General features: G+C 40.6%; 1 protein-coding gene across 1 annotated transcript in view; it reads left to right on the forward strand.

Annotated features, from left to right (window-relative positions):
- The window catches only part of tgfbr2b (transforming growth factor beta receptor 2b), a 48,870-nt gene extending 43,947 nt beyond the window's left edge, over positions 1-4,923 (forward strand). The window contains exon 10 of the mRNA XM_056285783.1: positions 3,475-4,923. Within this exon, the coding sequence (XP_056141758.1) occupies positions 3,475-3,753 (279 nt within the window). The 3' untranslated portion in view covers positions 3,754-4,923. The remainder of the gene's footprint in view (positions 1-3,474) is intronic.
- Positions 4,924-12,699: the final 7,776 nt, after the last annotated feature.

The raw sequence follows: 12,699 nt of genomic DNA on the forward strand, positions 1-12,699 counted from the left end.
GAGGGCACTCTGAGTTTAGCTGGCAACATGCGTCGCTTTCGCGGCATACAGTAAAGTTAAGAGGTCAGAGATAGAGCTAGTGCCGCACGCAGCTATATGATTTTCCAATTCCCCGCAGAATGTGACTGCCCTTGTCATGAGTCTAGGTTAGGCTAGCCCCCCCCCCCCCCCCCCCCGCCAACCTAACCCCCTTACCCCAACTGCAACCCGTTCTCGCCAAGGGGAGTCAGATTCTGCGGGGGAGTTGGAAAATTCTATAACACCATAAAATCCGGTATCGTCCCATAATTGCAAAGTAAAAGCTGTGTTCCGTATTGAAATGATACGGAAGGTGCGTTGTTCCATATTTTTGAGAATCCATTCAGTGCAAATCTATGGGATGGAAATATTACAGGTTAGAATGTTAAGACGGGACGATTTGTATGGAAACCCACCTGCTCTGTTATCCCTCAGTTTATCTGTCATGTTTTTTTCCACTACCAGAGAAATGCGCTTCAGCCCTACGATGCACCTAACAGCGGTGCAAGATTTAACAAAATGGCAAAAAAAACAAAAAAAAAATCTGAAGGTGATGGGAAAATAAATTACCAATGGCTAGGTCTGCCACCGGTTTTCTCTATTAGTCACAGAGGCGCCATTTCAGTTTCCATGACTTCTCCGTGACTATATAGGACTTCTCACAACCAAGTATGTGGGCATTTTAATGTTATATCTTTAGATAAGTCTACTACTGAAGGGTAATGCAAGTGTACATAAGAGCAAGACCCGTCGTTTTGGAGTAATTGAGCATTATGCAATAAGGTCGTTGTGTGTGTGTGTGTGTGTGTGTGTGTGTGTGTGTGTGTGTCCAGTATTAGCATCTGCTATTCCAGCACATACTATGTACTGGAAGCATAAGTTCGCAATTTGCGCCAGCGATTGTGCTGCAGTCAAATATGGCGCTGGGCGTGGGCGTGTTGACACCCATCCCACCTACTTGTGTCAACACACCCACACTCCAGCGCCATGTTTGACCGCAGCTACCTACAATTGATTCGTGGGCTAATATAAGCATCAGCGATTAGCATAGGCAATTCACAGTGTAATGAGTCCGAACGGTTAACGCTAGTGGTCATTCTGATTCAGTAAAGCCCGGAGTAATGGGTAGCTGCAGACAAACATGGCGCTGGAGCATGGGCGTGTCAACACAAATGGGTGTGTCACCATTTGTGTTGACATGCCCACACAAACACACCAACACACATTTGTGTTGACTCACCCCCAGTCCTTATTTTCAGTTTTATTCTATTTTGCTCAGACTTTTAAAGTAAGAATATTGGTAGAATATAGGCAGTTAGCCAGCCAAGTCAGACCTGTAAGCCTATAGATACATGGGCTGGAAAGCAAGGTTTACTGTGTTTCCCAGGCAGCAGATATAAGGGGTAATGGGGCTATTTACACTGGCAAGGTCCTTCTGTAAATAGTTTTATGTGTAATGTGATAATAATAATAATAATGATAATAATAATACATTTAATTTGTGGGCGCCTTTCAGAACACTCAAGGACACCTTACAGAACACAGTTAAAAAAACAAAACAAGCAGCACTGTATCAGACAGTATAAAATCAAAACAAAGCAGGGTAGACAATAAAAAATTAATACAACAGATAAGTATAAAATCATCATCAGCACAAAACTCAATGAAGCATGGATCAGACAGAATATGCCAGTTTGAAAAGGTATGTTTTGAGATGGGATTTGAAGGTTGAAAGAGAGTCAATGTTGCGAGTGGCTTGTGGGAGAGAGTTCCATAGGCGGGGGGCAGAACGACTGAAGGCTCTAGACCCCATGGTAGTCAAGCGGGCCGATGGTGTAGTGAGTTGGAGAGCAGAAGAGGATCTGAGAGTGCGAGATGGAATGTGGATATGAAGGTGTTCAGAAAGATATGAAGGTGCTAGGTTAAAGGTGAGGAACAGGATCTTGAAGTCAGTACGGTATTTAACAGGAAGCCACTGGAGCTGCTGAAGAACAGGAGTGATGTGATCTATGGAAGGAGTTCTGGTAATGATACGGGCAGCTGAATTCTGGACCAATTGATGTTTATGAAGACACTTGAGGTGAAGACCAAAGAGGATAGAATTACAGTCGTCAATATGGGATTTTTGAATTAGTTAACTGAGCAAGATATATTTATGGAACTTAAATATGTTTATTGCTATATATGTTTAGTGTGGTTTCTGTGTTGTGTAGAAAGTGTTATGGTGCAGCTTAAACATGTAAACATTGGTAGCATTGTGTACTAGATGGTTAAATGAAAGTCCATTGAGTGTATATGTAAAGCAGGACTCTTAAGCTCAAGTGGAAAGTGAAGTTCAGAGGTCAGAGATAGAGGTAGTGCCACGAAGACATGATGAGCATTGCTGACCACTGTGTTAAATGCTTTGCACAGGAAACCCAACCTACAAATAGACGTGTTTCACCAGTTTAGGCCCAGGGTTTCATTCAGGACCTGTAACATTTGCTTTAACAGTCTATTTACTGCAGCTTGTGCTGAATAAAGAAGCTCTCCCAAAGTCTCCCATTCATTAGTTTCAATTACCATGTGACCTTTATGGCTGTGGTAATTGAACCAAATGAATAGTGACATCTGTACTCTGAAAATAGATCACGAGACATTCATGTCCGGCAAATACTTTTTTGTGTCATGTACAGTATACTATGTACCACTGGTTACAGTTTTGTGTAAATCGTAAGTGTGTTAACATTCATTTTTCCAGAGGATCTTTGACATGGATGATAGCCTAGTTGAGTTTTAAATTTAAACAAAACTAAAAGTACTTGAACTCATCACACTAACATTTCAGTGTTCATTTTATAAATGCTCCAGAGGATGGCAGCGAGTGGTGGTTGCCTTTTGCCTTCCTGTGTTAAGCTATGCCAAGGAAATTCTTCATATTATTTTAATTTTACAGAATTGATACTTTTACAAGCCTTGTCCTTTTATTTGCAAAATGAAGGAAAAGTTGTTATTATTATTCAACAGTAGAAAATGCTAAAATGGACTTTACTTAAGGCACCTCAAAACACACTAATAGTGATTTATACAGCTCTGAAAATACAGTTCATAAAAGCTTTATGCAGTCATATAAACACCACAATCATATGGTCATAATGGCCCATAAATATCTGATGTATAAGAAAACAGTTTTTGCAACAGGAGACTTGTAGCACTTTTTAACCTTAGTCAATAAGTTCTTATGATCAGATATTTATAAAGCCTTATAGAGTGGCTTGTAAACATTCAGTCACAACAGGGCCTCGTAGATACTGTCAGAACACACTATAAGCATGCTTATAGTACATCATAGGTACTCATAGTGGTTTATAGACATTCACTACATATATAAAGTTTCCAAATTTGCTTCAGGTTTGTGCAGGTTTAGAGTGCCAAAGCTCTGTGAAATAACCATGTCTTTAACTCCACTCTGTCCAGGGTGTGGCAGCAATTTGTGCTACCATTGAGGACTGCTGGGACCACGACCCTGAGGCCCGTCTCACTGCCCACTGCGTCGCCGAACGCTTTGCCGAAGTGGAAGATGAGATAGAGAAACTGTCCAGCCGCAGCTCTTCGGCCGAGAAGATACCAGATGAGCTGAAAATACCATCCGAAGAGGAAATCATAGCTGAGGAGGTGAAAATAACAGAGATTCAAGAGATCCAAAAGATACAAGAGATTATACCCGTTGACTGCTCTGTGAGTGATGAAAAGTAAAAAGTGGATAAACCTGGCTTTATCTTCATGGACAAAGAGAATGTCAGCAAGGGCACTTATTCTACTGTCTGTGTTATGAGGTTAAAGAGGAACCCAGAGGAGCTGAGCTCCTTCCTCCCAGGACTTTGAGCCAAGTACAGTTGAGACACAGTTTCAAATCATACTGCAGTCCCGCTAAGGAATTTATAAAGTAAAATAGCTGGGCTATGTGTTTAGAAAACATTGCTTCAAGTATACCAATATTACATCCAATTCTAATCAGCTAATCAGTCAAAGAACCAAAGAGCCAGAGATGTGCTGAACATGTGTAGAAGTGTTCATAGTGCTCAAACAATAAAACTGGTTTCTTCCACATGAGAAGGCCATCTCTGTGCCTTGGAGACTGCACACAGGTCAATAACCATTTTAAACCAAAGACATTTGATATGCACTTTACTGTGGGATACTTGTATTGCATACTTTTTCTTCTTTCTTTATTTTCTTGTACTCTTACTTGGGTGGGTTTAGGTTATTGAGAGGTTTTGCCAGAGTGCCTTTGTTTATAATGACTGTGAGCCAAAGTGTAAGCAGAGATGTTGCCATAACACTAATGATGCTGTGGACTCCCTCCTCACTACAGGAATTAAAAAGAATGTGTAAGTGTATATGAGTGTGTGTGTGTGTGTGTGTGTGTGTGTGTGTGTGTGTGTGTGTGTGTGTGTGTGTGTGTGTGTGTGTGTGTGTGTGTGTGTGTGTGTGTGTGTGCGTGCACACTCCTTCATGTGGAGTGTGTACATGTGAGTTCATGTGTGTTTGTAGATGCATGTGTACATGTTTGGGTGAGTATCTTTGGGTCTACATGTGTTGTTTTTACCCAGCTATCGTTACAAAAATGTTTGCTAAATAAACATCGTTACAAAAATGTTTGCTAAATAAACAAGCACAATGTAAATAGAGACAATAAGTGTACATAAAATAGACAAATCAGTCAAAAGGGAAAGTTATCATCATACTTATATTTGATTTTACAGAGAATATTTTTCTTTTTTTACAATATTTCCTGTTTTCTGACTATATGATCAACAGAAAACTGAAAGCAGTGCCAAAGATATTTTACCTTACCCTGTATGTGTGTAACATGTAAAATATTGTAAAATTTTTATGAATAAAAAATTATTTCTGTATTGCCTACTCAAGGTTGAGATTGTATTCTTGGCCATGTCATCTCATTCATCACTATCACCCAAGTGCTTTAACTTGGACCTTTGAGTGTTTGATTTGTATTTCACCTAGTTTGGGAACATGTGAGATAACAAGATAAAGTCCATTATTCTTACTGTAACTATGATACAGTAAGACTTTTTTCATCTTCTCACTTTGTCTGATTTTTTTAGTTTAATTATAAGTTTCTCCTATTACCCCCAACACACACACACACACACACACCCTTTCTGTGCATGATTGATTGTTCACCATCTTCCTCATCTTCCCACTCTCCTCCCTCAGTCTTCTCTATGTTCTGCATCCCATTGTCTGTGAATGTTCTCATTCATCCAGGTCATGGTTATCCAAAGGAATTGAATCAAGTGCAACGGGACTTGGTTATATATCCGTGAAGACGTTTCGCCTCTCATCCAAGAGGCTTCCTCAGTTCATGCCTTTCTGAGTAGCTTGGTCTAGTCAGAAAGGCATGAACTGATGAAGCCTCTTGGATGAGAGGCGAAACGTCTTCACGGATACGTATATACCAAGTCCAGTTGCACTTGATTCAATTCCTTTGGATAAGATGCATCCCATTGCTTTCCTCATTTTCTTCTTTCTCTTCTGCATTCCTGTTTCCACCCTTTTTTTAGCCCCCTCGTCCATCTCTCCCTCTCCTCCGCATCCCACTGCATTCCTTTCAGCTAAAATACAGACATAATAACTTGGTCAGAGAACTTATCGTAGGGCAAGTGAAAACGTCCAACTACTTGTGAGCGGACCATCATTGTTATTTCAGTTCCATCCCTGCATGCAATAGGGTAAAAAGCCCAAACCGTGACAGAAAAAGCCATTTTGCAAGGAACAAAACTTAATACATTGTGACTGGTTATCACAAAACTGTCCTGTAACCTTTTTTTTTTAATAGCCAATGGTGGAACATGCTCTGAAATCATTTTGAATTTCTCTTTCACACCAAATAAGAACTGTAAATAAAATGTTAACTTCTTCATTTCTGAATGGCAAACCAGTGTTTGAACAGTTAAACTGGACTAAAAGTGGCATTTAATATGATATATATATATATATATATATATATATATATATATATATATATATATATATATATATATATATATATATATATATATACACTACCGTTCAAAAGTTTGGGATCACCCAAACAATTTCGTGTTTTCCATGAAAAGTCACACTTATTCACCACCATATGTTGTGAAATGAATAGAAAATAGAGTCAAGACATTGACAAGGTTAGAAATAATGATTTGTATTAGAAATAAGATTTTTTTTACATCAAACTTTGCTTTCGTCAAAGAAGCCTCCATTTGCAGCAATTACAGCATTGCAGACCTTTGGCATTCTAGCTGTTAATTTGTTGAGGTAATCTGGAGAAATTGCACCCCACGCTTCCAGAAGCAGCTCCCACAAGTTGGATTGGTTGGATGGGCACTTCTTTGAGCAGATTGAGTTTCTGGAGCATCACATTTGTGGGGTCAATTAAACGCTCAAAATGGCCAGAAAAAGAGAACTTTCATCTGAAACTCGACAGTCTATTCTTGTTCTTAGAAATGAAGGCTATTCCATGCGAGAAATTGCTAAGAAATTGAAGATTTCCTACACCGGTGTGTACTACTCCCTTCAGAGGACAGCACAAACAGGCTCTAACAGGTACTATTTAATGAAGATGCCAGTTGGGGACCTGTGATGCGTCTGTTTCTCAAACTAGAGACTCTAATGTACTTATCTTCTTGCTCAGTTGTGCAACGCGGCCTCCCACTTCTTTTTCTACTCTGGTTAGAGCCTGTTTGTGCTGTCCTCTGAAGGGAGTAGTACACACCGGTGTAGGAAATCTTCAATTTCTTAGCAATTTCTCGCATGGAATAGCCTTCATTTCTAAGAACAAGAATAGACTGTCAAGTTTCAGATGAAAGTTCTCTTTTTCTGGCCATTTGAGTGTTTAATTGACCCCACAAATGTGATGCTCCAGAAACTCAATCTGCTCAAAGAAGTGCCCATCCAACCAATCCAACTTGTGGGAGCTGCTTCTGGAAGCGTGGGGTGCAATTTCTCCAGATTACCTCAACAAATTAACAGCTAGAATGCCAAAGGTCTGCAATGCTGTAATTGCTGCAAATGGAGGATTCTTTGACGAAAGCAAAGTTTGATGTAAAAAAAATCTTATTTCAAATACAAATCATTATTTCTAACCTTGTCAATGTCTTGACTCTATTTTCTATTCATTTCACAACATATGGTGGTGAATAAGTGTGACTTTTCATGGAAAACACAAAATTGTTTGGGTGATCCCAAACTTTTGAACGGTAGTGTATATATATAGAATAAAATGATCCCACCAATACATGTAAATAGACTACATGTTTCTGCTTAAAATATGAAGATAATGATTCAGTCCAATTGAATACACGTGTTATTTTGATTTATTACTTGATGTGTAAAACACTTTCATGGACATTTCAGTGTTATCATGTCATTGCTGTTTGTCATTTTGCAGGTTTCATTAAATTTCGCTTTATGCTAGCATTTTTATGCTATGAGATGCTATCATGTTATAGGCCTGCTATACTCTTCTTTATGCACTTCCTCCTCCATTTTGGTCTTCTCAGACATGCTGTAGGAGCTGAAATATCATAACACTGACCATAAAATTTCAGAATGCTGTTTATTGATTACAGCTCTGCTTTTAATACAATTCTACCATCCAAACTGGTATTTGCAACAGAAGGGTACCAGCAAGCGTTAAAGGGAAGGCTTACATGATGGTTGTGAGACCAGCTATGTTATATGGTTTGGAGACAGTGGCACTGGCGAAAAGACAGGAGGCAGAGCTGGAGGTGGCAGAGTTGAAGATGTTAAGATTTTCATTGGGAGTGATGAAGAAGGACACTATGAGGAACGAGTAGAGGAACAGCTCAGGTTGGACAGTTTGGAGACAAAGCAAGAGAGCCTAGATTGAAATAGCTTGGACATGTGCGGAAGAGAAATGCTGGATATATTGGGAGAAGGATGCTGAATATGAAGCTGCCAGGGAAGAGGAAAAGAGGAAGGCCAATGAGGAGGTTTTTGTATGTGGTGAGGGATGACATGCAATTGGCTGGTAGGACAGAAGAAGATGCAGAGGACAGGAAGAGATGGAAACGGATGATCCGCTGTGGCAACTCCTAACGGGAGCAACCAAAAATAGTATTAGTAGTAATAGTACTATTCAAACTGGGGTTGAAATTCAGAGGTCTTGGTTTGGGCAACTATCTGTAATTGGCTATTTGATTTCCTGGCAGGCCTCAGACTGTGAGAATAGGTAAAACATACTAAGCCACATTAGTTCTTAGGACCGGCGCACCTCTGGGCTGCTGTCTCAGTCCTCTGTAAAGTCTGTTTACACACTACTGTGTGGCCAAATATGACAATAGCATCATCAAATTCGCAGATGACACCACAGTAATTGGACTAATAAGTGACAGTGACGAGAGGGCTTATAGGAGGTAAGTGGGAGATTTAACCATATGGTGTCATGATAACAACATCTCTCTAAATGTCTGTCAGTAAGACAAAATCAATCATTATTCATTTTAGAAAGATCAGAAAAAATCTCATTCCTATTTCCATCAATGGGTCAATCTGTTGACACCACAGACACCCTCACATGGTCTCTCAACACCAGTTGCGTCCTGATGAAAGCACAGCAGAGACTGTATTTTCTGAGGCATCTCAAGAGTTTTGGTATGAATACCAAAACTTATGCACTTTTATGGCAGTACCATTGAAAGTGTCTTGACAGGCTTTATGCCAGTGTGGTTTGGCAACCTGACTGCTCAGGACTGCAGACTGCTTCAAAGAACTGTAAAGACAGCAGCAAAAACCATTGGCATGGAACTACCACAACTTCATAATATTTACACCACTCTCTGCAAAAGGAAAGCCCAAATCATCATTCAGGACACCAACCTCCCCTCTCATGTTCTGTCCTCACTCCTTCCATCTGAAAAACTTTACTGGAGCATCAAATCACACACCACCCATCTCAGTAATAGTTTCCTTCCACGGGCAGTCTGGTTGCTGAACAGCTGACGCACCCATATCCACCTTGCATTATTGTGTTATCCTGTACTGTATATTGTGTACATAATGTATAAATTCATTGTTCATTGTGCACATTGTTTATGTAGGTCTGTAGTGTTGTTAGTAGGTGTTTTTTTTTGGGGGGGGTGGTGTCCTAGTGTCCCTTGTGTTAAGACAGAGAGCACAAGAATTTCATTATATTCCACTACACAAGGTAATAAAGTTGAACTTGAAAATACAACATGAGGGAGAAGCCAACCTCTAATGTAAAACAGAGTGTAGGGTTAGGATCAGATGAGAACATGAAAAAATAGCCATGGCTGTTAAGTAACATATTCCATGTAATGGTATAATAATAGAGCTTTACACTTGCTTACAAAACTACAAAAAATAACAGTAATATACAGTTCCAGTGAATGGTAATACTACTAACAATAGGATTGAGAAAATAGGATTACTTGTATTACACAAAGACGGACATGGAAGTGAAATAACGGCATGAGACATCGTAAAACACTAGTTTATTGCTGCTTCGGTCATGGTAGCAAGTAAGGCAGTCATATACTCCCAACAGTTCAGCATCTGGTATGACATTAACAAGCTTACAGCCTGCTGACACAGTTATGAACTAAACTCAGGTGTCTGTAGTCAGTTAATTAATGTTAGTACAATCTGAGGCTGGAGATTACTGAGCTTAATGTCATGCGCTAGACATAAGCCCCGGGGTAGAAGTGGGGTAGGGAATGGGGTAGTTTTGCTGTAAGAGCAAATGCAGAGAGGAGGTCCCAGGGAGCTGCGGCATGTGGCTAAGCCTTCTAGCTGTGTTGTGAGCCTACTCTACATCTGTGATGGGAGGTTTCTCCTCGATAACCCCAAAGACACGCTTTCATCACACCCCTTCTTTCCTCTAACTGCCAAGCTAGGATTTCTATATGAGATGTCACGTGTGATAATTACAACAGATTGTTCTTTCACTAGACTGAGAGGGCTGTTAGAAAAAAGGAAACAAAAATTGAAATGGAGTGAATTTATACCTACATCCATCCATCCATTATCCAAGCCGCTTATCCCAATTGAGGAAACAGGATTCTGGAGCCTATCCCAGCAGTCATTGGACAGCAGGCGGGGAGACACCCTGGACAGGCCGCCAGCCCATCACAGCACTGACACACACTCACACACATTCACACCAAGGGACAATTTAGTATGGCCAATTCACCTGACCTACATGTCTTTGGACTGTGGGAGGAAACCGGAGCACCTGGAGGAAACCCACGCAGACACGGGCAGAACATGCAAAGTCCACACAGAGGATGACCCGGGACGACCCCCAAGTTTGGACAACCCGTGATGACTCCCAAGGTCGGACAACCCTGGGGCTCGAATCCAGAACCTTGTTGCTGTGAGGCGACCGCGCTAACCACTGTACCACCGTGCCACTTTATACGTACTTCTTCTTCTTCTTCTTTCGGCTTGTCCCGTTTCCCAGGGGTCGCCACAGCGGATAGTTTCCATCGGTACCCTGTGAGGGCACAGCACCGATGGCAGTTGTTGTTAACCCGGGCCTTGACCAATCCGGTATGGTCTTGTCAATCCGCATAATGATTTGGCAAAATTTTGCATTGGATGCCCTTCCTGACAGGATCACTAACCCTATGAACGGGGGTTTTATACCTACATATCAAAAGAAATAAAAAAGACACAATAAAGTAATTGAAAATCAGTTGCTGCAATGCTGAGTACAACTCTTAACAGGTGCAGTAAAGAGTAGTACAAACAAAGGGAATCCTACAGAATGATTGACTCAGAGGCCACGGTGGTGGTTTAGCGGGCGACACACACACACACACAGTGTTCGGCTGTTCAACATGTGGCCGTAGATCCAGCTTGCACCACCTACATATCTGCTCTTCCTTGGACATTTCTTGTGTCTCCTCTAAAACAAAAAGCGCAAGAGTTAAAAGTGTCCAAAAGAAACGAATGGTCAGTTGAAACAACGTAGTTCTGTCCAGAGCCTTGGGAAGAGGCAGCCTCGAGTGAAAACAAACATTATCCGGCAGCCGACAGCCCACAGGGAGGTGGTCATCGTAATGAGGATTGATTGAGCGAAATAACTCCCTCATTGAGAATCTGACATGTAGCAAGGAATTGTTTACAATGGAATGAGCTCCAAGTCAGACGGCGATCTGCTGAGCACCCTGTGTGTATGTGTGTGTGTGTGTGTGTGTGTGTGTGTGTGTGTGTGTGTGCGCACACGTGCACGTTTGTGTGTAGGCATGTGTGTGTGTGTGTGTGTGTGTGTGTGTGTGTGTGTGTGTGGTGTAGACATTCCAGGGCAGACTAGAGTTTGTACCAGACCATTGCACTGTAATGATAGGCCTGCTGAGTCCGCTAACAGGCTCTAGTGGGGCACCAAAGAACAGCAGATACCATAACACCAGCGTACATGCACGTCCGCACACATACACACATACACACACGTGTGCACGGGCATGCACACATGCACGCACACAGTTATTTTTTCACTCTTTCATATGTCTTTGTCCTTTCTTTCTCTCTGTCTTTTTCCACTGCCCAGTCTTGCCTTCTTTTAATTGTGTTTGTTGGTGTATTCTTGGAATCCCTGAGTCTCCTCAGGGGCAAACTTCCTGTGTCCAGAATTAACTCCTGGCCTGCTTTCAAATCTTATAAAAGCCTTGCTAGTTTTCCAGTGCATTGTATGTGTGCCAGAAGCTTTACTTCTGCTTTCTGCTCTGGCATGACTGCATCCGTGTTCATCGATGTACAGCGTTTTTTGAAGATAATATGGCATTGTTTAATTTTACCCTTTTCACTGTTTACCAAACTGGACCAAAATGGTCAAGATTTATTTCGGGTATACACTTTTGTTTATATGCTTTGTTTATGTATGTGTAAATTGCTTAGCTAAATACTTATGCAGTAGATTGCCTACCAAAATGACTGTAAACTATAAACCACAAGCAAAGAAATACACTGCATCACTGTTTGTAAAACGTTCCCCTGGATTTTCATGACAGCTGTATAGCATGTCTGCCCTCTGATGGACAAAATATTCACAGATAAATACATCTACACTAATGCAAAGATTATATCAGTCAGCTAACTTTAGCTCATAGTTTGACACTATGTCCATGTGACATATTTTGCAGAAGCGGCCTAATTTCAGGCCAGTGTCATTCGAGCTACGTCTATTAGAGCTCTCTTCTCATTTTCTTTTTTTTTCCCTAGCTGCCTTTTCTTGAATGACACTTGGAGGATTGACTCTATAATGAAAAAATTATTACTTTTCAGCAACAATAGGAATTCATAAACTACATATTATCCACAAATCTATCTGTAACAATTTAAAAGATTTGCGACAATAATGGCGGACTCATTATGAAAGCTAAAAACACACACACACAAAAAAATTCTCCTGAAGCTCAGTGTGGCATAACTTATTGTGTGCATGCTGTACTGGAGGTGAGATTTTTCTAAATTAAAGGATGTTTACAAAATGATAATGAATGGAGTTATCAAGATTAAGCAAATGAAAATGTTTACATTTACATAAAATTTGTAACTTAGCAAATTTTAACTTAGCAATTTTCTTAACAGTCCAAGTGGTCTCGTCAACAAATGTCATGTCATGTTATGATAATGCCAGTG

Source organism: Lampris incognitus, chromosome 9 (genome assembly GCF_029633865.1).
Source record: "Lampris incognitus isolate fLamInc1 chromosome 9, fLamInc1.hap2, whole genome shotgun sequence".
In the NCBI taxonomy this organism is placed as follows: domain Eukaryota; kingdom Metazoa; phylum Chordata; class Actinopteri; order Lampriformes; family Lampridae; genus Lampris; species Lampris incognitus.